Here is a 27410-nt window from a genome sequence, read left to right as displayed (position 1 = left end):
GATCTCTGATTTCTCTGCCTTTTCTAAAGCAAGGTTGGACATCTGAAAGTTCTCAGTCCACCTAATGCTGAAGCCTAGCATGTAGGATTTTGAACATAACCTTACCAGCATGGGAGATGGGTCAACTGTGCGGTGGTTTGAACACTTTTTAGTACTGCCCTTCTTGGGAATTGGGATTAGGACTGACCTTTTCCAGTCCTGTGACCACTGCTGGGTTTTTCAAATTTGCTGACATATTGAGTGCAGCACTTTGATAGTATCATCTTTTAGGATTTTAAACAGCTCTGCTGGGATTCCATTGCCTTTATTAGCTTTACTGACAGCAGTGCTTCCTAAGGCCCACTTGACTTCACATTCCAGAATGTCTGGCTCTGTGTGAGTGACCACACCATCATAGTTGTACAGGTCATTAAGATTTTTTTTGTACAGTTCTATGTATTCTCTCCATTTCTTCTTGATTTCTTCTGTTTTTATTATCTTTATTATCTTTACTGTTTCTGTCCTTTACTGGGCCCATCTTTGATTAAATGTTCCTTTGATATTTCCAATTTTCTTGAAGAGATTGCTAGTCTCCCTTTCTGTTGTTTCCCTCTATTTCTTTGCATTCTTTATTGAAGAAGGCCTACTTGTCTTTCTTTGCTATTCTCAATTCCTTTGACCATTTTTTGGAAAGTTTTTTAAAAACCACTTTATTGGATATGATTGACATACAAAAGTCTGTACATAGTTAATGTATACAAACTCAGCAAGTTTGGAGATAAACATACAACTGTGAGACTATAATTAATGCCATAAACTTATTCATCACCTATAAATGTTTCCTTTTGTGTCTCCCACCCCACTTTTTTTTCAATTAAAAATGTTTTTGTGGCAAGAGCATGTAACTAAGATCTACCCTCTTAGCAAAATTTAAAGCATATAATACACTACCATTAACTATAGTCTTATTAGGACTTAAAGTCTAATTCCCCACCACCCCCACATAAAAAACCACCAAATGTCCCTCTGGTCACATAAGCACTCTAAAGCAATCCCAGGTAGTTGTGACTCAGAGAGCTGAGAACAATCAGAAGATTTGGTTGGCCAAAAGTGGATGACAAAAGAATATAGAAAGTTTAAAATGATGACCATCTATACAAAAAAAGAGATAAATTTGTGCATAGTGCTTCTTGCCTTTGCTCTACTTCCTGTACTGCTACATTTCCTCACATATTAAAAAAGAAAGCATACATGTAGATGTGTCTAGCACATGCCCAACAGAGTAAAAATTTAATAAATGTGAACTGCCCCACCTCTGCCTTACCTCCTTCCCCTTTACTCAGTGGATGATGAGTAGCTGCAAGTAATATTTAAGGTAGTTATATAACTTTGTAATCTCATCATAATGTCACTGTATCAATAAATTCTTCCCCCTTCACAAGTTCCAGTTATAACAGAAAGGTATCAATCTAATTTATGTTATTTCTCATTTTGAATAGTAGAGATTAAAATGCACATAAATTACAATTCTTTGCTATAAGATCTCCACACTACCAGGAATAAAACAGTTATGTGTGCCTGTGTGCTCAGTCACTCCATTGTGTCTGATTCTTTGCAACCCCATGGACTGTAGCCTGCCAGACTCCTCTGTCCATGGAATTTTCCAGGCAAGAATACTGGAGTGGGTTGCTTTTTCCTCCTCCATCCTTTGAACATTTAAAATTTTTTATTTGCTGTTATTGTTTAGTTGTAGAAGTTCCTTACATATGCTGAATATTAAACCCTTATTGCATATAGGATTTGCAAATATTTTCTTCCATTCTGTAGGTTGCCATTTCACACTTTTGATAGTTTCCTTTGATATGTATAAATTTAAAAATCTGATATAGTCCCATTTATCTATTTTCCTTGTATTGCTTGTGTTTTGCTGTTACATTTAAGATATCAGTTGCTGAATCTAATGACCTGAAGCTTCCCCCCTATGTTTTCTTTTAAGAATTTTACAAGTTTAAGTCTTTAAGCCATTTTGAGGTAATCTTTGTATATGTTTTAAGTTAAGGGTACTACCTCACTTTTTGCTACTGGATATCTTATTTTCCCAACACCGTTTATTGAAGAGACTGTCCTTTCTTAGTTGTGTAATCTTGGCACCTTAGTTGAAAATCATTTGGCCATACATGCAAGGGTTTATTTCTGGGCCTTCTTTTCTGTTCTGTTTTCTATATATTTATGCCAATACCACACTGTCTTGATTACTGCTGCTGGGTAGTAGTATGTTTTGAAATTGGGAAATGTATGGTCTCCAGTATTGCTCTTCTTTTTCAAAATCAAGTTGACTATTTATGTTGAGCTTCCATGTTAATTTTAAGAATTTATTTTTCTATTTCTGCAAAGAAAGACACTGAGATTGAATACAGATTTCATTAAATCTCTAGCTCTCTTTAGCTGGTGTGGACATTTTAATAACAGTAAATCTTCCAATCCAGGAGCATGGGATGTCTTTCCATTCTTTTTATCTTTCTCTGAATTCTCTGATTTCTTTTAGCAATGTTTTATAGATTTCAGCGTGCAAGTCTTTCACTTCCTTCTTGACCTTATTCCTAAGTATTTTATCCTTTTCGATGCTATAGTAATCAAAATTTTCTAAATTTCCAATTGGTTGTTTTCAGTGGATAGAAGCACAAGTGATTTTTGAAAGTTTTTTTATATAAAGGAGCTATGTGGTATTATGTTGTATGAATAGCATAGTTTATCTAGTACTCTACTGAGGAATATCTACGTTGTTTCTAAATCCTCAGTGTTACAAAGAATGCTGCAATGAGTAGTCTTGTCAACATCTCATTTTTCACATGTAGATTGTATCTGTTAGATAAATTCCTAGAAGTTAAATTTCAGGATTAAAGGCTATATACATTGAAAAATTTCAAAGATATTGCCAAAGCATTATGGTTTTGACATATAATAGGATTTGTGATAGTATTTAAAATTATGGGAGTATCTATTTTCTCATTTAATTTGCACTTTTAAAGATAATTTACCTTGTCTTCCTTCCAAAGCAAATAAGCAAATTCACAAATCACACATTATGGCCAAGAGTCCAAGAAAGAGCTCTATGTTGATTTCTGTAGCAATTTAATGAAAAATGTGAAAGAGATGTGTAGCAGTGAATTTCTTTCTAAAATACAGCTGAAGGAAACTTATTGAAAATCATCTATTGAGGGGGATGCTCCTATAAAAACATCAATACAATGTTGCTAGTCATCTTTTAATTGCAAAGATACTCTCTTTATGATTCACAGACAGTGAGTTATATTTTGAAAATTCTGTGATTATAATTTTGTTATTAAGGTATTTTCTATTTTTGGAATTTGTGATTTAAAGCTGCTTTTAGTGTTAAGTCTTATCCCCAAGAGCTCATTTTAAAAGTTGTATGCTGTCTTCTTTTTTTTTTAACTAATGTATTTATCTTAATTGGAGTGTATGCTGTCTTCTAATGGAGTGGATCTTTTTTCAAATTAACTGTATTTACCAACAAGGGAAATAAAACTTAAATAAATAAATTAAATTAAATTAGAGATACCAAGGGGACATTTCATGCAAAGACGGGCACAAAAAAAGGACAGAAACCTTATGGACCTAACAGAAGCAGAGATATTAAGAAGACATGGCAGGAATACACAGAAGACCTATATAAAAAAAAATCTTCATGACCCAAATGACCACAATGGTATGATCACTCACCTAGCATCAGACATCCTGGAGTGTGAAGTCAAGTGTCCTTTAGGAAGCATCACTATGGACAAAGCTAGTGGAGGTGATGGAATTCCCATTGAGCTATGTCAAATCCTGAAAGATGATGCTGTGAAAGGGCTGCACTCAATATGCCAGCAAATTTGGAAAACTCTCAAGTGACCACAGGACTGGAAAAGGTCAGTTTTCATTCCAACATAAAAAGGCAATGCCAAAGAATGTTCAAACTACCACACAGTTGCACTCATCTCACAAGCTAACAAAGTAATGCTCAAAATTCCCCAAGCCAGGGTTCAACAGTTTGTGAACTGAGAACTTCCAGATGTTCAAGCTGGACTTAGAAAAGGCAGAGAAACCAGAGATCAAATTGCCAACATCCTTTGGATCATAGAAAAAGCAATAGAATTCCAGGAAAACATTTCTTCTGCTTCATTGATGCTAAAGCCTTTGACTGTGTGGATCACAACAAACTGTGGAAAATTCTTAAAGAGATGGGAATACCAGACCACCTTACTTGCCTCCTGAGAAATCTGTATGCAGGTCAATAAGCTACAGTTAGAATCAGAAATGGAACAATGGGCTGGTTCCAAATTGGGAAAGGTGTATGTAAAGGCTGTATATTGTCATCTTGCTCATTTAACTTATATGCAGAGTACATCATGTGAAATGCCAGACTGGATGAGCCACAAGTTGGAATCAAGATTGCAGGCAGAAATATCAATAACCTCAGATATGCAGATGACACCACCTTTATGGGAGAAAGAGAAGAACTAGGAGCCTTTTGATGAAAGTGAAAGAGGAGAGTGAAAAAGTTGGCTTAAAACTCAACATTCCTAAAAAGAAGATCATGGCATCTGGTCCCATCACTTCTTGGCAAATAGATGGGAAAACAATGTAAATATTTTCTTGGGCTCCAAAATCACTGCAGATGGTGACTGCAGCCATGAAATTAAGAGACACTTGCTCCTTGGGAAAAAAAGTTATGACAAATCTAGACAGCAAATTAAAAAGCAGAGACATTACTTTGACAGCAAAGTTCCATCTATTCCCAGCTATGGTTCTTTCAGTAGTCATGTATGGATGTGAGAATTGGACTATAAAGAAAGCTGAGCGCTGAAGAATTGATGCTTTTGAACTGTGGTGTTGGAGAAGCCTCTTGAAGATCCCTTGGACTGCAAGGAGATCAAACCAGTCAATCCTAAAGGAAATCAGTCCTGAATATTTATTGGAAGGACTGATGCTGAAGCTCCAATACTTTGGCCATCTGATGCGAAGAACTGACCATTGGAAAAGACCCTGACGCTGGGAAAGATTGAAGGCAGGAGGAGAAGGGGACAACAGAGAATGAGATGGTTGTATGGCATCACAGATTTGATGGACATGAGTTTGAGTAAGCTCCAGGAGTTGGTGATGGACAAGGAATCCTGGTATGCTGCAGTCCATGGGGTCACAGATTCGGACACAACTCAACCACAGAAATGAACTGATACTGCTGGGTGCTCAGACAGTAACTAATCTGACTGCAATGCTGGAGACCCAGGTTCTATCCCTGCATCAGGAGGATCCCCTGGAGAAGGATAAGGCAACGTACTCCAGTATTCTTGCCTAGAGAATTCCATGGACAGAGGAGACAGGCAGGCTAAAGTCCATGGGCTCGCAGAGTCCCACATGACCCAGGGACTCACACACATAGTGCTGGGTATATATTAAACGCTCAATAAACGTATGTTGTTGTTATTGTTTTGTCAATATGTCAGGGAAAAGAGGATGGATTAAAAAACATTTTCACAATAAAGTCAAAATACGTCACTAGCACTTTCAAGTCAATGGGACTGAATTGGACCCCCTATAAAAAGGCGGAGGGGATCAAATGACGTAGACCCCCTTAGCAACAGGCCCCCAAAGAAGGTGAATTTCTGTAGCCAATAAGAATCTGCACTTCAGATAAGGCAGCCAATGGACGACTGAAAGAGGAAGAGGGAGGACGCGCCAATTCTGCTGCCTGAGCCTCGGCCCAACAAAATGGCGGCGGCGGCGGCGTCGCTTTGTTTCCGCGGCTCCTGCGGCGGTGGCAGCGGTGCCGGCCTTTGAGCTGTGGGGAGGATCCAGCGCCAGATCTAGTGACGACTAAGGGTCCAGTGCATTTCTATCCTCACTGCACGCCGGGGAGCGCAGAGTGGCGCCCTACGGTCGCTGAATCCTACAGGGCGTAGAAGCGAAAACATGACTGCTGAGTCCATGAGGTAAAACACAACCCCGTCTCACGGGTCCCAGCTGTCTCGGCCTACGCGTTTTCTGAACCCGGTGTTTGGGAAAGCTTTGGCTTGGTGGGTTAGGCCTGTGTTTTGCTGACCGGAAAGAGGCATCATTTTCTCTTTAGGTGAGGAGGATTCGGAAGTAGGCTCAGGTCCGGGGTGAGAGTGGGGGAGCGGGTAGGGGGTGGGGGGGGGCGCGGCCTGGTTTGTCGGACGCTTTCTTAAGCCTTTCCAAACCCGCGGAGCTTAGTTGAATTCCTCTGTTTATTCTTCGCTGCCTGTGGAACTGAAACCCCCAAGTGGGAGGCGGTTTTTGGTATCCTGATAATTCTTTCTAATCTTTGGGCCTAGAAACCGCGTGGGGAAGAAGAGAGGGTAGGGGGTAGGAAGAAGCGGGGCAAGAGGTGGGAGGAGGGGGAGGGGCGGTGGGGAGGATGTGAGATCCTGGGAAGACTCCGTGTCGTTTGTACTGCTGGAGACGGGAATACCCCGGCCTTGCGGAATTTTATTTTTTTCTGCAAACCCTGGGGACAAGCCCATTTTGTGGGGTGAACGGGTGGGTCTTGCCAGTGTTTCTTCTCTACTCCAAATCGTGAAGCGTAGCCCTGGATTTATCTCGGAGGCAAAGGGATACTAACGCAGGGTTTTGCTCCCAGAGGACCCCAGTGGACTACTTTTTGTGTGGTCCAGCTTTAATGGGTGGTAAGGCAGTCTTCAGATGTTTCTCCATTTTATGGGCAAATTTTGAGCAAAAATAATTAGGCCTTATTTTTGTTTATTTATTTATTCCAAGAGGGATGGGGAACACGTTAACTTGGTTTGATGGGAAGTAAGATGTATTCCAAGGAAGCAGTGCCTGGCAGGCCACCTCTTACTAATCAAGCACGTTTATATTAGGTTGAGGCTGCTTTTCTCTTGTGCTTCTAATTTGGCTTTTGATAGTGTCTAAAAATATGGGTTGTTAATATGAAATGTATATCACTTTTACATAGGTGGATGGCTTGCTTTTCAGGCAGGTTGATATTTGACTTTTCATCCCTTGTGAATGCAGTAATTTTTTTACTGTTGTATTCTTGGCGCCTAATGGCAAAGTGAAATTATAGGGAGGATAGATCAGAAGTTCATATGTAGTTGGCAAAATGTGATTTTGAGTAACTATTAGGATCATATATATTTACGTATGTGTATATATATATGTGTGTGTGTATCCACCATTTTAATAGTATACAGGTATGTATGTTTTTATTTCCTTGGTGTCTCAGACGGCAAAGCGTCTGCCTACAATGTGGGAGACCTGGGTTCCATCCCTGGGTCGGGAAGATCCTCTGGAGAAGGAGATGGCAACCCACTCCAGTACTCTTGCCTGGAAAATCACATGGACTGAGGAGCCTGGTAGGCTACAGTCCATGGGGTCGCAAAGAGTCGGACACGTCTGAGCGACTTCACTTTATCTTTGTATGTATGTTTTTGGGCTTCCCAGGTGGCGCTAGTTGTAAAGAACCTGTCTGCTAATGCAGGATACTTAAGAGATGCTGGTTCAATCCCTGGATGAGGAAGATCCCCTGGAGGAGGGCATGGCAACCCACTCCAGTATTCTTGCCTGGAGAATCCCATGGACAGAGGAGCCTGGTGGGCTACAGTCCAAAGGGTCGCAAGAGTCAGACACGACTGAAGCCACTTAGCACACACACATGCATGTATGTTTTTAGAGCATTTTAGCTAGTGTATAGAATTTGGGAATGAACCCATGATACTTATTATGTCTATTTTCTGCATTAACAAGCAGTAGATGGAAGATGTTTTCCTTCCTTTGAGGGGAAAAAATGGACTTTAGTTCTCAGATTATAGATCCCTAGTTGTGTAAAGATTGTGGCTTTGTTTTCTGACTTTGTTTTCATTATTCCGAGTGCAGTAAGCCTTTATTTAATTGATATTGGGCACATTAGAGGTACCCAGTACAACTTGTTGGCTAGTTATTATCAGATGCCCATGTTGTTATGCATGAAGGGTGTTAAATATGACCTTTAGATTTTACTAAATCTCACAAAGTCTGCATTTAAAACTAGATTGACCTTGGATTTTCTCCCTTTCTTTTAGGGTGAACAAATTAATTATGTATAAACATTGTGAATAGAATTATTTTATGCAAGGGTCAGTTTTTCTTATGGGCCTTGAATTTTTGTACATATTGGTGTAAGAATAATAATCATAACTAAAATCGAGTGCTTATTGTTGACCTTTACCCATGTAATTTTAATGAATTAAGTTTAATTTTAATTAATTTTCAGAACAGCTCTATGGAGTAAGTACTTGGTGTTCCCCATTTTACAGATGAGGAAAGTGAGGCATAGAGAGAGCAAAGAAACTGATTAGTTATATAAATTCTAATTGATGGAGCTGAAATTGAACCCAGTCTTGACTCCAGAGCTTATGTTCTTAACCACAAGACATTAATACCTCCTTGAGCTACCAGAAAGAATGTGATTATGACCATTTTAATTTAGTTCAAATATTACAATGGAAGAAGTTGATGTTAGCTGCTATTGTCATTTGTTGTAGGTCTTTGAGTTTGTAGGTGTTTATAATATTTTGCCTTTTATGTTCATATGAGATAGTAAGATAACTGAAACACTTAATTTCAGGAGAATCTTAAGCTATGTGAAAACCCCCTTGCAAAGAATACATATAATAGATAGAAAGAATTAATTTTAAGAAGTGTGATGCTGTCTGATTATTTACTATGAAAGAACTCAAAGTGGGTGTTCATAACTGTCTCAGTCTGAAGTGTTTTTCATCTTAAGTCATAATCATAGGTGAAGGATAATCTGACAGGTAAAACTTGAGTGAGTTAAATCCATAATACCACTCTTTTTTAAAAAAGTTTTTATTAGAGTATGGTTGATTTACAATGTTGTGTTAGTTTCAGGTGTACAGGAAAGTGAATCATTTATCCATATACATATATCCACTCTTTTTTTTAAGATTCTTTTCCCATATCAGCCATTACAGAGTATTGAGTAGTGTTCCCTGTTCCTTACAGCAGGTTCTTATTAGTTGTCTATTTTATATCTTAAATCATTCTTGATTTTCTTCTAATGTGAGGCAGAAATAATATGAACAATTCTATACATTGTCATTAATGTTATATTAGGGAATTGTTCCAGATTTTTTCTTTAATAGATCCTCTGTCTGGAACTTAAAAATAGGAGCAAAGATTAGTTTCTGATTTTTACTTATATTTTATAAAAAGGAACATTTCTGGGATTCTGTGGTGAAAAAATAGCCAAAAGGCAAGAGGGAGGAACATGAATTGGTGATTTGGCTAAATCTTATGTTGGCCCTGTGTTCCTTCATTGAGTACTGGGGATTTCAGTCTGTGGTTGGTTGAATCCCAGGATGCAGAACTGAGGATATGGAGGGCTGACTATGGGACTTGAGCATCTTCAGATTTTGGTATCTGCGGTGGATCTTGGATCCAAGTTACCCACGTGGATACTGAAGGGCAAATATACACTGAAAAATCAGTGGCTCGGTCTTTAAAGTTTTTGTTACTGTTTTTAAAGAATTTTTTGTTATTTGTTTTTGCTTTCAATAAGATTGTTTCTTCAATTTTTTGGCCTGAAAGAGCAGCCTCTGATTGACAGATAAACTTTCATTTATTTTCATGTAAAGATCTTGGAGATTGGATGGACTTGTCATTCTGAACTGTATGGCAATTTCTTACTTGAAAAGCTGAAAGCAGTATAACTAGTCTTAAATTTTAAACAGTAGAAGTTGTCTAAATTGAGAGATGTTGAGAAAATGACTTAGAAAGTGTCTGTTACTGTGGTAGTCTACAGTGAGTTGCATACTAGCCTAAGTTTTGAAAAATGTTATCTGTGAAATATGTGCATTCCCACTGTGTGGAAAGCATTAAGCCAGGCCTGTGGCAGGGGAGTACATGCAAATTTTATAAAGGGTTTAAACAATTTTTTAATTAATTTTTTATGAAGTATAGTTGCTTTACAATGTTGTGTTAGTTTCTAAGTGAATCAGTTATACATATATCCACTCTCTTTTTTTTTTAATATCCACTCTTTTTAAGATTTCTTTCCTATCTAGGTCACCATGGAGCATTGAGTAGTGTTCCCTGTGCTAACGAAAAGTATTGTAAATGTCAGCTCTTTGGTTATGTTATTGCTGGGGGTGAAAAGAAAGACATTTTTTATTTTAATCGTGATCAGGCCACTTCTCATTATTGGCACCTCTTGGCATAGTTGATCATGAGCTTTCAGTTTTATATTGTATTTCTACAGATAAGATAAGTGTAGTACTTAAAGGTATTTTTAGATAATTTTAGGTATGTGAAATAATTTTTTTTGGTAAGAAATTGTGTTTATTTATGTGCCTATTTCACTTTTGAAATCTGAATAAGCTTACAGATTGGGTGACAGAATACAGGCAGTTCTTGAATTTGCATGAAGTCTGTTTTCTCCAGACCTTGAATGTTCTCTTGGACATTGGCAGAAGCTGTTCAGATGGGTTAAGCCATGGGAAATGAAATATAGATCTTCCTTTAGGAATGCTGAATATAACAGGGCATTAAAAGGAGTATCTAAGTAGGTTCTCTCTGCACATGGTCATAACAGTGGTTCTTACAAGACAATAGACTAAAAGCTCTTTGGGGATCTTTGTTAATTTTTAAGTGTTTCAGGAGTGTAAAGAGTTCCTGAGAATAGAACTGCTGGTTGTAGAGGAATGAATGCTTAACTCTGAGCCAAACCTGGGTTTTCTAGTTGCAACTCTATTGCTCAACTGATTGTGAACAAATCATGTATCCTTTCTAGGCCTCTGCTTTGTCATTTGCAGAATGAATTTGTACTAGATGGTCCATAAAGTTATTAAAAGTCCTATTTATGTTAGTGTCTATCATTTTTTGACTTTGCCTTTTCTGGGGGTAGGGAGAAGTGATGAGGGAAAATATCTTTCTTGAATTTGTTTGCCTTAAAACTTACACGGTTAGGATGCAGGTGGTTTGTTGCTAATGTCATATTATGATGTACACAAACATTTATTGGAAAGGAAAAACTTTGCTAATTATTGTGGCTCAGATTATGTTTTTATTTTGAAAGATTACTATATCTAGTATTTTTCTGCACTTTTTTGATTGGAGATGATACTTGTGAAAAGACCTATATTCTAGTAAATTGTGCTTTTTGCTCTCTAGCCACTGTTTTCAGATTATGTTTCTGAGTTTTGGCTTCAAGTAGCCATTCTTGATATCAATAGTCCAGTTTTCTTGTCAAGTGTTACATACAATATTTGTTTAAGAAATCATTGTATGGCAGTGGTATTCATGTGTATATACCCCATGTTCCATTTTTTCTTGGGATGCTTTATTCATTGATCAAGTACGTGAGTATCAACTAGGTTCTAGGCACTGTTCTAGCATATACAAAGGGTAAAAGGCAAAATTCCTGCCTCCTTAAAGCATTTAAATCTAAGGAGGGAAATAGTAAATAAACATTTACAGAGCAGTGCTAAAATGGAGGTCTGTTGGTTGTGCTAGGGATCAGAATGAAGAAAAGCCTAATTTGGGGGATGTCTAGCAAAATTTTGCAGAGGAGATGGTATCTGTATTGGGTCTTGAAGATAAGTTAGCAGTTAAGGGTTGACTATGAAAAAGGGCAGTCCAACAGGGGGATTAGTATGGCTAAAGATTCGTCTTATTTTCTACATAGCAGAGGAAATAAGATATGTTCACAAATAAATTTGAAGCAGGATATAAAGGGCTAAATGCTGTGTTGGGTAAAAACTAAGTTCCTGTGGGAGTTTAGAGTAGGAAGACATTTCTAATGGGGTCCAGGAAAGGCTTAGAGATAGGACTTCAATGTGCCCTTGGAGGATACATACACTTTTGACAAAGAAGACTGGAGAAGGATTTCAGATGTGAGGTATAGCAGCTCAAGCAAAGAAATGTTATGTATATTAGAGTTTTCTAACTGAAAGGAGGTCAACTTAGAATCTTTAACTCAATTCCTGGGCAAATAATTGTATAACCATTGGCAACTAGTTTTTTTTTCCAGCTTTATTGAGATATAATTGACATACAGCATTGTGTAAATTTAAGGTATACAGTGTGATGATATGTTATGCATATATACTTTGAAGTGACTGCCACAATAATTACCTTTTTTAAAATTATTGTTGTGGAGAGAACATTTAAGATCTCTTCTCTGGCAACTTTCAAGGATATAATACAGTGTTGTTATCTATAGTCACCGTGCTATATGCTGTATATCAGATCTTTAGAACTTATTTATCTTATAGTGAAGTTTGTATGGTAACTTTTATGGCTCGATGATCTTGTAAAAGCTTGTGACTGAACCTGATAATTTTAGTTCAGCAGAGCTGTTAAAAGCATAACCCATTTTTCTTTAAGATCGTGTAGAATTTAATGCAAAGATTTTGAATGACAAGCGTTCAAAATGTATCACTAGTTGCCTTTATTTTGGTCATTTGTCAGTTGACTTTTGGGTAACATTTGATTTCTAAAATCCAAAATCAAAAATAGTTTTTTTGGTAATATTTGACTTATTTTGCTTATTTGAATATATCAGTTATTTTTTGGTTTATTTGATAGCATTCCAAATTTAGCTCTGCTATAATGCTTGTTTTGGAAAAAGAGTGCATTTGTTCCAACAAGATTGATATATTGGGTATCAATTTGAGCATAAGACAAAATTTGTATTTGCTTATTGAGGATTTTGTTTACAAGGTCAAGGTTCAGCGAACTATGGCCACCACAGGGACCTGTTTTTGTAAATAAAGTTTTGTTGGAACACACCAAACTCATTTGTTTACATTGCCCTGTGGCTGTTTTTATAGCAGAGTCTCAGAATTGGATAGTTGCAACAGAGACCCAATGACCCACAAAGCCTAAAATATTTACTCTCTGGCCCTTTATAGAAAGTTTACCCTAGGTGAATGCAGGAAGCTGGACCCAGCTGAACTGAGCTGCATTAAAATACATGCAAATACAGGCACATGCCTCAGACCTCTATCAGCTACCTCAGTTCACCCCTTGTGTTATGAGCCACACCCATCCACATCTATTGTTACAATTTTCCATCCGATTTCAGATAACCCTCCTTCCATCACTTCACAATAATTCATGAGCTGCAACCCTTCTGATGCCCACTTCCACAAGCAAACTTCAGGTCTTTTTCAAGGTAAAGTGCCATATTTATTGTTGTACTTGTGTATTTCTTAATCACTTAATGTGTGTAAACTGTGTAAAAATGTACTATCATTTCTATTAGGTTTTTGTCTTTTTTAAAAAATGTGTCACCGATGACGTTTTTGGAGTATTGTGCTTCTAACCCCATTTTCCCCCTGAGTCCTATGGTGTTCATTGTATAATTTTGCATTACCTGTTGATTTTTAGGAACTCATAATCATTGCAGAACTGACTACTTGTCATCCTGCAAAAAGTCTTGATTCATTCCCCAAATATTTCTTGGATTGTGTGAAGTTTAAGTGAGTTAATGGACCCAAAACACTTAGGTTAGTGTGACATAATAATTACTCAAATATTAGTTGTTACTAATTACTATTACCATGTGCCAAGAACTGTTCTAAGTTTTGCTTATGTGAACAAGACAAGTTAAGGCTCCCCATGGAGCTTACATTATACTTAAAAAAAATCTGTACTAATTTGCATTTTGGCTTGTAACTCCCCCCCCTCAAAAAAGATGTTTTGGTGTTTTTATAAATGATATTTTAAAAATGTCTATCCATGGATCAAAGATACTTAAAATAACTTTCTAGTCAATATATTATTCATTTCATGTACTGTTTTATTGAATGATTTTTGAAATGTTTTTTATAACTATAATCTTGGGTGATGAATTTGATCCTACCTTTAACAGATAAAGAATAATCATCGCCTTTTTACTCTATTTCAAAATTAAAGTTTCCCCCAAATAGGAGTATTCTCCTATATAACCTCATTATAGTTAGCAAAATTAGAAATTAACCTTGATACAATACTATTTCTGATCTACAGACCTTATTCACATTTTGCCTCTTAATGTCCTTCATAGTGAATTCACATTTTGCCAGTTTATTCTTAATGGCTGCCATAGTGAAAGACAACGGTTTCTTTTCTCTGGTCCAGGATCCAGTTCTGGAATAGGCATTGCGTTTTGTTTTCATGTTTCTTTAATCTTTTTTAATCTGGAGCAGTTCACTTTACCTTTTTATCCCTTTCTTTCCCATTTTTTGAAGAACACTGGCCAGTTAATTTGGGTTTGTCTGATGTTTCCTTGTGGCTGTGTATTTTGCTAGAAATAGTATGAAGTGATATGCTTTTCTTGGCACATTTTATCAGGGGGCACATCTTTGCTTTTACTATATTTTAAAATGTTTTTACTTTTAATACTAATATTATCAGCCCAATTTACAGATTTTAAAGCTAGTTTGGTTAATTTCTATAGAGTTAGAGAGAATTTGCCCACCTCTTTATTTTTCTTGCCTTTCCCATTTCTAACTTTCCTCAGGTACCCCCAGCATTCAAATCAAAACACCCTCTTTATGAATTTTCACTGTGCTTTCTGAGTATCTACTAGAAATAAAGAATTAAGAATAAATGTTTCATATTAAAGTGACTGGACCTGTTAAGTATATGAAATAATACTTCTCCTGAAGGCTGAATGTAGAGCATCCAAAAGAGCTTATTGAATATTTCAGTTTAGAGATAGAAGAAAAATATTTGATGGTACTAAATGATTTGAGAGCTCTTAAAAAATACTCAACAAATCACTGTTCTTTTAAGGAATCCCTCAGCAAGCATTATCATCATTTGTATAAACATTTAGTATTCCTCTGTTCAAGGCAATTTGTTTTTTCTAATATGGAAAAAAAAAAAAGATGAACTCAGACCAGTTTCCTCCTTTGAGGAGTTTACACTCCATTAGGGAGTACTCTTGAGTTTTAAAGAAGAAATTATAAGGAGAATGTATTGCTGTTAAAGAGAAGTAAAAGAATGTTCAGTGGGTGAAGAGGGGAAAGAGAACCTTTGGAGGTAAGAGTTGTGGTTAGATAAGATTGGAAAGTCATGTGTGAATTATTTTGCAGAAAGTTTCAAATTCTTGCTTAGGGGTTTGTACCTTATCCTTATATATAAATATGGGAAGCCTCTGAATGTTTTGAGCACCGGGGTGACGGATATTTGAATCCATGCTCAACTATGCCAAATCTGTGGATTCTGCATCAGCAGATTTAAACAAACTCGATTGAAAGTATTTGGGGAAAAAATTCCAGAGTACCAAAGAGCAAAGCTTGAATTTGAAGCACATAGGCAATTACTTAGATACCATTTATATTATATTAGGTATTATAAGTAATCTAGATAAGATTTAAAGTATAGGAGAAGAAGATCATAGGTTATATGCAAATACTTTGCCATTTTATTTAAGGGTCTTGAGCATCCTCAGATTTTGGTATGGGGAAGTCCTGGAACCAATCCTCATAGTTACTGAGGAATGATTGTAAATTTAGGAGAATATAGTCATATACCTCTAATTCCCACCTCTTACCCCCCAAAATAATAGCAAAAGCTAAGTATCAACTGAGACATTTTAGGTATGATAATATAGTAGTTTAGTACTTGAATTGCGGTAGAATGAACTTGGGCAAAGATGGAATTTCAAGGCAGATAATAATGGCTTTTAGGTATACTTTCCCCCCCTCCTTCCCCATTCCAAATATATTAAAAGATTTAAATAACTTTTATTAGTTAAGTATTGCCATCCACTTAATACTGTTTTCCATGATTTGTCTCTGACATCTGAATTCTAAACATTGACCTGATTATTCTTGATGGGAGCTAGGGCTACATGACTTGAAGAATGAATTTTGGAATCAGGTCTGATTTTCTGATTTTCTGCCTGTAAAATCTAAACTTTAAAAAATTGTAACTTTTCCTTTTGCAGAGAGAGAGAATGCCAGTTCTCTCCTAAAGACCCTTTTCTTGTAACCTCTCACAACAGAATAAAACTTTTTGCTTTGCTTTCTTGCTCTTACCACATTTTTTGCCTTCTATCTCCATTTGAAGACTCTGCCTTTGAGTGGGGATTGGATATGGCATATTGATGAAGTGAACTGTATTTAATCACTGTGCCAAATGAAATGAAGCATTTCTTGAAGTTCCTTCAAGAAAGGAACTGATTTGGCCCACATGAACGTGGTTATTGCAATTAAAAATTTTTGAATGTTTCTTAGAGATCACCATTTATACATATTAAGGTAAAATGTAGGTCTTGTTCAAATGTTGCTGCTTTATTACTCAGATTTGTAACTTTTATCTGCATTAGAGCATTTATATCTTTGTATTTAAAACAATAGGCTGTAATTTGTTCAGTCCTCTATTCTTTCTTGAATATTTTAGCATTTTAACCACTCAAGGGTGTATAATTTAGTGACATTAAATACAGTGTTGTGCCACCATCATTATCTAATTCCCAAACATTTCTTTTACCCCCCCCCCAAAGAAACCATGTGTCTGCCAGTACTCCTTCTCCATTCCCCTTGCAAACACTAATGTACTTTCTTTCTAGCTCAATGGATTTGGGTATTCTGAAGTTTTCATATAGAAGAGACCATTCAATATGAAGATTTATCCATATTGAATCATGTACCAGCACTTAATTCCTTTTTTATGTCTGAATAATATTTTATTAGGGTATCCTACATTTGTTTACCTGTTCATCAATTGATGGGCATTTAGATTGTTTTTACCTTTTGGATATTGTAAATAGTGCTACTGTGAATGGATATTGTAAATAGTGCTACTGTGAATATTTCTGTATATGTTTTTATTTGGGCTGTGTGTTCACATCTCTTGGGTATATGCCAAAGAGTAGAATTTGCTGAGCCATATGGTTACTCTCTGTTTAACTTACTGAGGAAAGTCAAACTATTTTCTACAGTGGCACATCTTAACATTTCCACCACAATGTATGAAAATTTTAATTTTGCCACATCCTTGGCAGCACGTGTTATTTTCTGTTTTATTTAAAAAATTTTGGCCACTATAATGGGTGATATATATTAAAGTGATATCTCACTGTGGTTTAAGTTTATTTTTTTTATTTAAGCAAGTTTATTTGGAATCTGTTTAAAAAGGTTTTGGTCTTGTTTAAAAAGACCAAGCAGGTCAAGAAGCAACAGTTAAGAACTGAACATGGAACAACTGACTGGTTCAAAATCGGGCAAGGAGTATGTCAAGACTGTATATTGTCACCCTGCTTATTTGATTTATATGCAGAGTACATCATGCACAATGCCAGGCTGGATGAAGCACAAGCTGAAATCAAGATTGCCAGGAGAAATATCAACAACCTCAGATTTGCAGGTGATACCACCCTTATGGCAGAAAGTGAAGAAGAACTATAGGACTTCTTGATGAAGGTAAAAGATGAGAGTGAAAAGCTGACTTGAAACTCAACATTCAAAAAATGAAGATTATGGCATCCACTTCGATCATTTCATAGCAAATAGATGGTGAAACAATGGAAACAGTGACAGACTTTATTTTCTTGGGCTACAGAATCACTGTAAATGGTGACTGTAGCCATGAAATTAAAAGACGCTTGCTCCTTGGAAGAAAAACTATAACAAGCCTAGACAGCATATTAAAAAGCAGAGACATCACTTTGCTGGCAAAGGTCCATATAGTCAAAGCTATGGTTTTTCCAGTAGTCACGTATGGATATTAGAGTTGGACCATAAAGAAGGCTGAGTGCCAAAGAATTGATGCTTTTGAACTGTGTTGTTGGAGAAGACTCTTGAGAATCCCTTTGACTGCAAGGAGATCAAATCATTAATCCTAAAGGAAACCAACCCTGAATATTCATTGGAAGGGCTGATGTGGAAGCTGAAGCTCCAGTACTTTGGCTATTTGATGTGGAGAACCAACTCATTGGAAGAGACCCTGATACTGGGAAAGTTTGAGGGCAGGAGGAGAAGGGGGTGACAGAGGACGAGGTGGCATCACTGACTCAATGGACATGAATTTGAACAAACTCTGGGAGATGATGCAGGACAGGGAGGCCTGGTGTGCCACAGTTCATGGGGTTGCAAAGAGTCGGACACGACTTAGTGACTGAACAACAGACTACTCAATATAAAAAAATAGATTCAACCAAGACATTTTCAGTATTAGATTATAAACTGTAAAATGTGATTAGGGACAGGCGATGAATATGAGAAATAATTTCTACTAATAGTGAATGAAATTTACTATGTACTGTTTATTAACAGTTTTGTGGATTCTTCTACACATTTGCAAGTATCTGTGCATTATGGGGAATATAGATAGCTCTGTCATAGCATAAAAGTCAGTATTTCTTAATGGTAAGAAATACTTTGTTAAAATCTTAATTCCATGCTTACTTTGGAAACTTATTCAGTCTTTCTGAATCTTGATGATTACCTTCTGAAAAATGGATGTTAAAAGTAGAAGAAATTGAATCAGTCAACATTAAACAGGATGCCATTTCCATTTTAAGTATTCAGTGATATTGATCAGGGCAAATGCCCTAAGGTGGAACATTAACATTTTTTACAAGACTATCTTAGTAGGAGGGAAGGCCGTAGCAGATAACAGGGACTAAGATCTTGTAGGACCTGCAAAAAAACCTCAAGATTTTGGCTTTATTTATTTAACTGTGATAAAATTGACAAACTGTACTTTTTTAACCATTTTTAAGTGTACAATTTAGTGGCCTTACATAAATCACACTGTTGTTCAAACATCACCACTTTTTTTCTCCAGATCTTTTCATCATCCCAAACTAAAAGTCCTTATGTATTAAACAATTCCCCAGTCCCCTCTCCCTTAAACCTTGGTACTACTGTTCTACTTTCTGTGTGAATTTGACTCTTCTTGATACCTCTGAATAAGTGGAATTGTACAATATTTGTCCTTTTTGTTTGGTTTATTTCACTTAGCATAATGTCCTTAAGGTTTATCCATTTTGCAGCATGTATCAGAATTTCATTTCTTTTTAAGGCTAAATAATATTCCATTCATTATATGTATGTACCACATTTAGTTTATCTGTTTATATGTTGATAGGCATTTGGGATGTTTCTTATCTTTTGGTCATTGTGCATAGTGCTAAATGTAAACTTTGGTGTACAAATGTGTGTTTGAATCCCTGTTTTTAATTCTTTCAGGCATATACCTTGAAGTGGATTTTTATGTTTAATCTCTTGGGGAACTAGTAAACTGTTTTTCTCTGTGGCTGCACTGTTTTACATTCCTACCTGCAATGTATAAGGGTTCTAATTTCTCTAGATTCTTTCCAAAAATGACTTATTTAAAATTTTTTTTGATAGCAGTCATCCTAATGAATGTGAAGTGTTTTCTCATTGTGGTTTTGCTTTGCATTTCCCTAATACAAATCATCTTTTAACATGTGCTTATTGGCCCTTTGTTTGTCTCCTTTGGATAAATGTCTATTGAAGTTTTCTGCACATTTTATGGTTTTTCTTTAGTTGTTCAGTCGCTCAGTCATGTCCAACTCTTTGTGACCCTGTGGACTGCAGCGCACCAGGCTTCCCTGTCCTTCACCATTTCCCGGAGCTTGCTCAAACTCACGTCCATTGAATCGGTGATACCATCCAACCATTGTGTTCTCTGCCATCCCCTTCTCTTCCTGCCTTCAATCTTTCCTAGCATCTGGGTCTTCTCTAATGATAATTCTTGATAGTAACCCCTTCTTGTTTAGTCACTCAGTCATGTCCAACTCTTTGCAACCCCATGGACTGCAGCATGCTAGGCTTCCCTGTACTTCACTATCTCCTGGAGTTTGCTCAAACTCATGTCCATTGAGTTAATGATGCCATTCAACCATCTTATCGTGTGTCACCCTGTTCTCCTGTCCTCAATCTTTCCCAGCATATAAGGGTCTTTTCCAATGAGTCTCTTCCAATAGCTCCTTATTAGATAGATAATTTATGAATGCTTTCCCCCATTTTATGGTTTGCCTTTTCACTCTCTTAGTAGTGTTCTTTGATATACAAAAGTTTTAAATTTTAATAAAGCCCAAGTTATCTATTTTTGCTTTTGTTGTGTGTTTTTGGTACTGTCCAAGAAATCATTGCCAAATCTAAAGTCATGAAGTTTTATCTGCTTTCTTCTTTTATTTTTAAAACTTCATTTATATAATTTTTGTTGCACTGGGTCTTTGTTGCCACACACAATTCCTCTGATTGTGGCTAGTGGGAGCTACTGTCTAGTTGTGGTGTGCGGGCTTATCGTTGCAGTGGCTTCTCTTGTTGCAGAGCACAGGTCTAGGCACATGGGCTCAGTAGTTGTGGCACACTGGCCTAGTTGTTCCATGGCATGTGGAATTTTCCTGGACTAGGGATCAAACTTGTGTTCCCTGCACTGACAGCCAAATTCTTATCCCCTGTAGCACCAAGGAAGTCCTTTGGAATGTTTTGAATTGTCAATTCAAGTAGGGAGATTGACTAATTGCCCCCGCTCGCTTCCATCTGCTGAATGCTGTCTTTGGCATTTAACCATGTAGTAACTTTTACCATTGTTGCTTATTTTGTAGTATAGCTCTGAGTTACACTGTGGTGTTCTTTTATTTCAGCCTAATGGACTCTTGTTTAGCATTTCTTGAGGGCAGGTATGCTAGCAGTGAATTCACTCAGCTTTTGTTTTTTTTGGCACATTCTTTTGCATTTTTCAAAGATACCTTTACTAGATATAGAATTCTTGGTTGACAGTTTTTTCCACAGCATGTGAAATATGTTATCTCACTGTTCTCTCGTTTCCGAGGTATTTAACTATTTATGTTAATGAAAATCCTGTGTACTTATCATTCTCTTGTTGATTTCAAGCTTTTCTTTGGCTTTTGGCAGTTTAATTATGTTTTGTCTCAGTGTGGATCTCTGTTTATCCTACTTGGAGTTAATTGAGCTTTTTGGAATCCTGTATTTCATGAAATTTGGTAAGTTTTTGGCAATTATTTCTTTAAATATTCTTTCCATTCCTTTTTCTCTATCCTCTCCATCTGTGACTCTCATTATGAATGTGTTGGTAGGCCTGATCGTGTCTTAAAGGTCTCTCATGCTCTTTTCATTTTTCTTTATCCTATTTTGTTTCAGCGTCTCATACTAGGTAATCTCAATGGGGCTGTGTTTAAGTTTACTGAATTTTTCTTCTCCCTATTCAGATCATCTGTTCAATCTCTATAGTGAGTTTTTCACTATTGTACTTTTTCAGTCCCAAAATTTTTTTGGTTGTGTTTTTTTAGTTATTTTTCTGAATATTCTTTCCTTGGTAAGACTTGTTTTCCTTTAATTTTTCTTTTCTTCTTCTTTTTTTTGCCATGCTGTGAGGTGTGGGGATCTTAGTTCCTTGAACAGGGTTTGAACCTGTGCCCCTGCATTGGGAGTGTGGAGTCTTAACCATTGGGCTGCTAGGGAAGTCCCTCCTTTTTTTTTTTTTTTTTGTTCATAATTTTCTTTAACACTGTGAGTATATTTAGGACAGTTGTTTTAACATCTTTGCCTACTAATTCCAGCATCTGGGCTTCCTTAGGGGAAATTCTGTTACTGTCTTCTTTTTCTTCTGTGAATGGGCCCTACTTTCTTATTTCTTTGCATCCTTGTAACTTTTTGTTGAAAATGGACATTTTGAATATTGTAACATGGTAACTTTGGAAAACATTCTTTCTTCTCCACAGGATTTGTTCTTGCTATTTGTTATGGGTTGTAGTTTTTGCTTAGGGAATTTTATAACCTATTTTTATTATGACTATTCTTTGTCACGTGTGGACACTGAAGTGTTTGTTCTGGTAGATTATTCGTCATTAGTGGTTTGACTGAACTTTCCATAAATGCATCAAAGCAAAAAATACAGACAAACTACAAAAAAAAATACCCCAAATCCAGACAAAACTACTCTCTCAGTCTTTGGAGATTGACTTGGCATTGGGGCACTTCTCAGTGCTTGGCCATTTCAATTAAAACTCTTGCCTAGCCCTCCCTGCCTGATTGTGTGGAGGCTAAAGGTCAGCCATAGATGAACACTTATGGCCTTCTGTCTTTTCTGAGCATGTGTCCAGCCCTGGGTGTGTGTGACCTTCCTAATTCCCTGGTATATATGGGAGTTTTTCAGAGTCTCCATTCCTTCTATGTATGTCTTTCTTTCTCCATCCAGCTTTTTCCTTCTCATCCTTTTATGTCTGTCTAGTGTCTGGCCCGCTTGTTATTCCTTGCCCCAGGTGGCTGTGGATAGTATATTTTCCTTTAAATGCTTTGTATAAAGGTTGCTCATCTCAGGAACTTGCTTCTCCTCCTGAGGTGGGTGAAAGAAAGGTGTGACGCAGTATGCCTGGTAACCACAAAACAGGTGAGAACACACAACTACCATTCTTTAAGAATAAGGTTCGTATTACTCCTTTTGACATCTGCAGGTTGTGCTAGAATTGTAGGCCATTGTCTTCATGGCCACCACCTAGCTGAAGAGTGAGGCATGATAGGTGCATAAAATAAAATACCACAGTGCTCTCATTTCAAAGAAGCTTTTTCTATTAAGTGCTCCCCTGGTGGTTGTAATGTTTTGATTACAAGATTGTAGAGTTCCTAAAAAGTTGATTCTGATGATAGTTTTTACCAGCATAATTGTTGCCATAGTGGAGGGACAGAATTTTGGAGTTACTCACTCCACCATTGTGTATAATGTTCTTGGTCTGTTTGTTTTAATCCCTATGCAATGGCACATTTTCTTTAAAATTAATTTTTTTAATAGAAGTGTTGAGCTTCTCCAGTAGCTCAGTGGGTAAAGAATCTGCCTGCATTGCAGGAGACACAGGAGATGTGGGTTTGATCTCTCAGTCAGAAAGATCTCTGAGAGAAGGGAATGGCAACCCACTCCAGTATTCTTGCCTGGGAAATCCCATGGACAGGAGAGCCTGGTGGGCTGCAGTCTATGGGATTGAAAAAGATTTGAATACGACTGAGCATGAGCAAGGACAGATGGATAGTTGATTTATAGTGTTGTATTGCTTTCAGGTATATAACAAAATGATTCAGTTATCTATCTATATTTATTTTCAGATTCTTTTCCCATATGGGTAATTACAAAATATTGAGTGTAGTTCCCTGTGCTATAGTAGTGTGTATATATTAATCCCAGACTCCTAATTTATCCCTCCTGCCACATTTTCTTAACAAGTGTAGCTTTTTATGAAGTCTTGATATCTGCTAGGGCATGAATGCTCACATTGTTTGTACTATCCTGGTTGTTCTTGTACTGTTCCATGTTATGTATCTTTTTCTTGTATTTCTAAATGCATTGATTGTTGTTTAATTCTATTTTGATAAACACTTTAAAGGCCTACTGTGAGCCAAGCATTGTTTTAGATCAACATTTCTCAAACTTGGCATTATAGACATTTTGGTCCACATAATTATTTGTTGTGGGAGGCTGTCCTGTGTGTGTGTTGACTCTCTGACCTCTGCCAATAGATACCAGTAACAACATCCCCCTCCCCACCCTCCACCAGTTGTGACAAGCAAAAATGTTTAAAGATGTCAGATAGTCCCTGTGGGAGGTGGTGGTATGGGGGTGACACAGTCCTCCTATTTGAGAACTGCTATTCTAGATGATAGGGATTCACAGATAATTAATACTGAGCTAAGGGGAGGCGTAAATGGCTGAAATACTCTGTGATATAGTTAAGTATGGATACGAACCAAGAAATGTGGAAGAACAGTAAAAATTGCCATGGAGTTGGGTCTTAAGGCTAGATAGTGATGTTATTTAGGAAGGGAGATGTTCTAGGTGGTAAGATGTCTAGAGACTTGGTAAAAGGGCCCTTACTTGAGCTTTGAGAGCAGAAAGAAATTGTGTGATTGGAGAGGATATGGGATGTAGACTTGAAGAAAAGGAAGGGAGTTGGGGTCAGATTTGAAAAGGCTTTTCATGCTATTCTGTTTAATTTTTTGTCTTTTCATTATAGAAAACCAAGAAATACTTTAAAGTCTTTAGAGTAATATGTTCAACTTTTTTGAAGCAACAATAATGAAATGATAAAAAGTGTATGGTGAGTGTTAAACTCAAGAAGATAACACTAAAAAGGGAATGTTTGTACACTGTTGATGGGGATGTAAATTGGTGCAGCTACTATGGAAAACAGTGTTGAGCTTACTTGAAAACTAAAAATAGAACTATCATCCAGCAATTCCACCTTTGAGTATATATCTAGAAAAAAATAAGATGAAAGTGCACATCAGCAGATTGTTCGATTAAGAGGATATGTGTGTGTGCATGTGTGTGTGTGATGAAATATTACTCAACCATGTAAAAGGTTGAAGTATGGCCATTTGCAGCAACTTGGATGGACTTACATAATATGCTAAGTGAAATAAGTCAGAGAAAGACAAATACTATATGATATGTTTATATGTGGAATCTAAAAAAATAATAATACAAACTAATGTATATAGCAAAAGAGAAAACAGATTCAAACAGAAAACAAACGAGTTGTTACCAATTAGGAGTATGGGATTAACAGATACAAACTACAGTATTTAAAATAGATAACAAAGATATACTATATAGCACAGGGAATTGTATCCATTATCGTGTAATAATCTATAATTGAATATAATCTGCAAAACTACTGAATCACTATGCTGTGTACCCTAAACTAACACAGTATTGTAAATCAGCTGTTTGTTGTTGTTCAGTCGCTAAGTAGTGTCCGACTCTTTGCGACCCCATGGACTGCGGCATGCCAGGCTCCCCTGTCCTTCACTATCTCCTAGAGTTTGATCAAATTCATGTCTGTTGAGTCAGTGATGCTATCTAACCATCTCATCCTCTGCTGCCCCCTTCTCCTTTTGCCTTCAATTTTTCCTGGTAACAGAGTCTTTTCCAGTGAGTTGGCTCTTCCCATCACGAGGCCAAAGTATTGGAGCTTCAGTTTCAGCACCGGTCCTTCCAGTGAATATTTAGGGTTGATTTCCTTTAGGATTGACTGGTTTGATCTCTTTGCAGTCAAGGGAACTCTGAAGAGTCTTCTCTAGCACCACAGTTCACAAGCATCAGACACTCAGCCTTCTTTATGGTTTGACCCTCACAGTCATACATGACTACTGAAAAAACCATAGCAGCTTTGATTATATAGACCTTTGTCGGCAAAATGATGTCTCTGCTATTCAATTTGATGTTTAGGGCTTCTAGGTGGCACTAGTGGTAAAGAACGCGCCTGCTGATGCAAGAGATACAAGAGACCTGGATTCGATCCCTGGGTCAGGAAGATCCCCTGGAGGAGGGCACAGTGACCCACTCTACTATTCTTGCCTAGAGAATCCTATGGACAGTGGAGCCTGGCAGGCTACAGTCCATAGGGTCTCAGAGTCCAACATGACTGAAGTGATTTACCATGCATGTATACAGGTTTGTCATAGCTTTTCTTCCAAGGAGTAGTGTCTTTTAATTTCATGGCTGTAGTCATGGTCTGCAGTGATTTTGGAGACTTAGAAAGTAAAAACTCACCGTTTCAATTTTTTCCCCCTTCTATTTGCCATGAAGTGATGGGACCAGATGCCATGATGCTAGTTTTCTAAATGTTGATTTTCAAGCTAGCTTTTTCACTCTCCTCTTTCACCCTCATCAAGAGGCTCTTTAGTTACTCTTCACTTTCTGCCAGTTAGAGTGGTATCATCTGCATATCTGAGGTTGTTGATGCTTCTCTCAGCATCTTGATTCCAGCTTGTGATTCATCCAGCCCAACATTTTGCATGATGTACTCTGCACAGAAGTTAAATAAGCTGGTGACAATAGACTCATCATACTCATTTTCCAATTTTGAACCAGTTCACTGTTCCATGTCCAGTTCTAACTGTTGCTTCTTGACCCATATACAGGTTTCTCAGGAGACAGGTAAGGTGGTCTGGTATTCCCAACTCTTTAGGAATTTTCTACAGTTTGTTGTGATCCACACAGTCAAAGGCTTCAGTGTAGTCAATGAAGCAGAAGTAGATACTTTTCTGGAACTCCCTTGCTTTCTCCATGATCCAATGAATGTTGGCAATTTGATCTTCTAGTTCCTCTGCCTCTTCAAAACCCAGCTGGTACATCTGGAAGTTCTTGGATCACATGCTGGTGAAGCCTGGCTTGAAGAATTTTGAGCATACCCTTGTTGGCATGGGAAATGAGCACAGTTGTATGGTAGTTTGAAAATTCTTTGGCATTACCCTTATTTAGGATTGGAGTGAAAACTGACCTAGTCCAGTCCTGTGGCCACTGCTGAGTTTTCCAGATTTGCTTACATAATTGAGTGCAGCACTTTAACAGCATCCTTTTTAAAGATTTGAAATATCTCAGCTGGAATTCCATCACCTCAACTAGCTTTGTCATAGTAAAACTTCCTAAGGCCCACTTGACTTCACACTGCAGGATGTCTGGCTCTAGGTGAGTGATCATACCATCATGGCTATCTGGGTCATTAAGACCTTTTTTCCTATATATGTATTCTGTATTCTTCTGTGTATTCTTGCCACCTGTCTTTTTTTTTTTTTTTTTTGCTATAAAAATAGTAAGTTTATTGGTTAAGAATATTGTATTTGAAAAGTACCTTCCTTCTGGGATTTTCAGATAAATTTGCAGATATCATTTTATTCATCCACACAGCAGAAACTTTGGAAACCAGAAAAATGGAAAAAAGTATGTCTTTTTGTACATTTAACGCTACACAACCAGCTCAACTATTTCCTCATTCTGGTGACTGAGAATACAAAGAAGTCATTTACTCTCTTCCCTTCTGGCATCACTCTACCTCTTGGGGAAATTTGTGGTAGGTGACTGTAGCTTCTTGGTCATATGATTCCTAGGGACAGGATGGGAATTCAGTGAGGGAGTTTAAAATGTTTCAGATAGCTGTCAACATTCCATGGTTGCCACCTCTATTTAATTTCTTCTGCTTCCGTTAGGTCCTTAGTGTTTGTGTCCTTTATCATGCCCATCCTTGCATGAAATGTTCCCTGGATATCTCCAATTTTCTTGAAGAGATTATCTAGTCTTTTCCATTCTCTTTTTTCCCTCTATTTCTTTATATTATTTAAGAAGGCTTTGTTATCTCTCCTTTGCTATTCTCTGGAACTTTGCATTCAGTTGGGTAAGTCTTTCCCTTTCTCCCTTCCCTTTCACTTCTCTTCTTTCCTGAGTTATTTGTAAAGCCTTCTCAGACAACCACTTTGCCTTCTCGCATTTCTTTTTCTTTGGAAAAATTTTGGTTGCCACCTCCTGTACAATGTTACGAACCTTCATCCATAGTTCTTTAGACCCTCTGTCTACCAGATCTAACCCCTTGAGTGTGTTTTAGTCACCTCCACTGTGTAGTTGTAAGGGATTTG

General features: G+C 37.2%; 1 protein-coding gene across 10 annotated transcripts in view; it reads left to right on the top strand.

Moving 5' to 3' along the window:
• The first annotated feature begins 5725 nt into the window (after positions 1 to 5725).
• Positions 5726 to 27410, top strand: part of ATRX (ATRX chromatin remodeler) — a 269851-nt gene continuing 248166 nt past the window's right edge. For 8 of the 10 annotated variants that reach the window (XM_065916987.1, XM_065916985.1, XM_065916984.1 and 5 more), the window contains exons 1-2: positions 5726 to 5972; positions 13106 to 13195. Coding sequence is in view for 1 of the 10 variants with exons in the window: in XM_065916981.1 (XP_065773053.1) it covers positions 5953 to 5972 (20 nt within the window). In the remaining 9 variants the exon portion in view is untranslated. The remainder of the gene's footprint in view (positions 5973 to 13105; positions 13196 to 27410) is intronic. The other 2 variants (XM_065916981.1, XM_065916979.1) reach the window with 1 other exon arrangement.

This window comes from Muntiacus reevesi, chromosome X (genome assembly GCF_963930625.1).
Source record: "Muntiacus reevesi chromosome X, mMunRee1.1, whole genome shotgun sequence".
In the NCBI taxonomy this organism is placed as follows: domain Eukaryota; kingdom Metazoa; phylum Chordata; class Mammalia; order Artiodactyla; family Cervidae; genus Muntiacus; species Muntiacus reevesi.
This window is presented reverse-complemented; position numbering and strand designations above follow the sequence as displayed.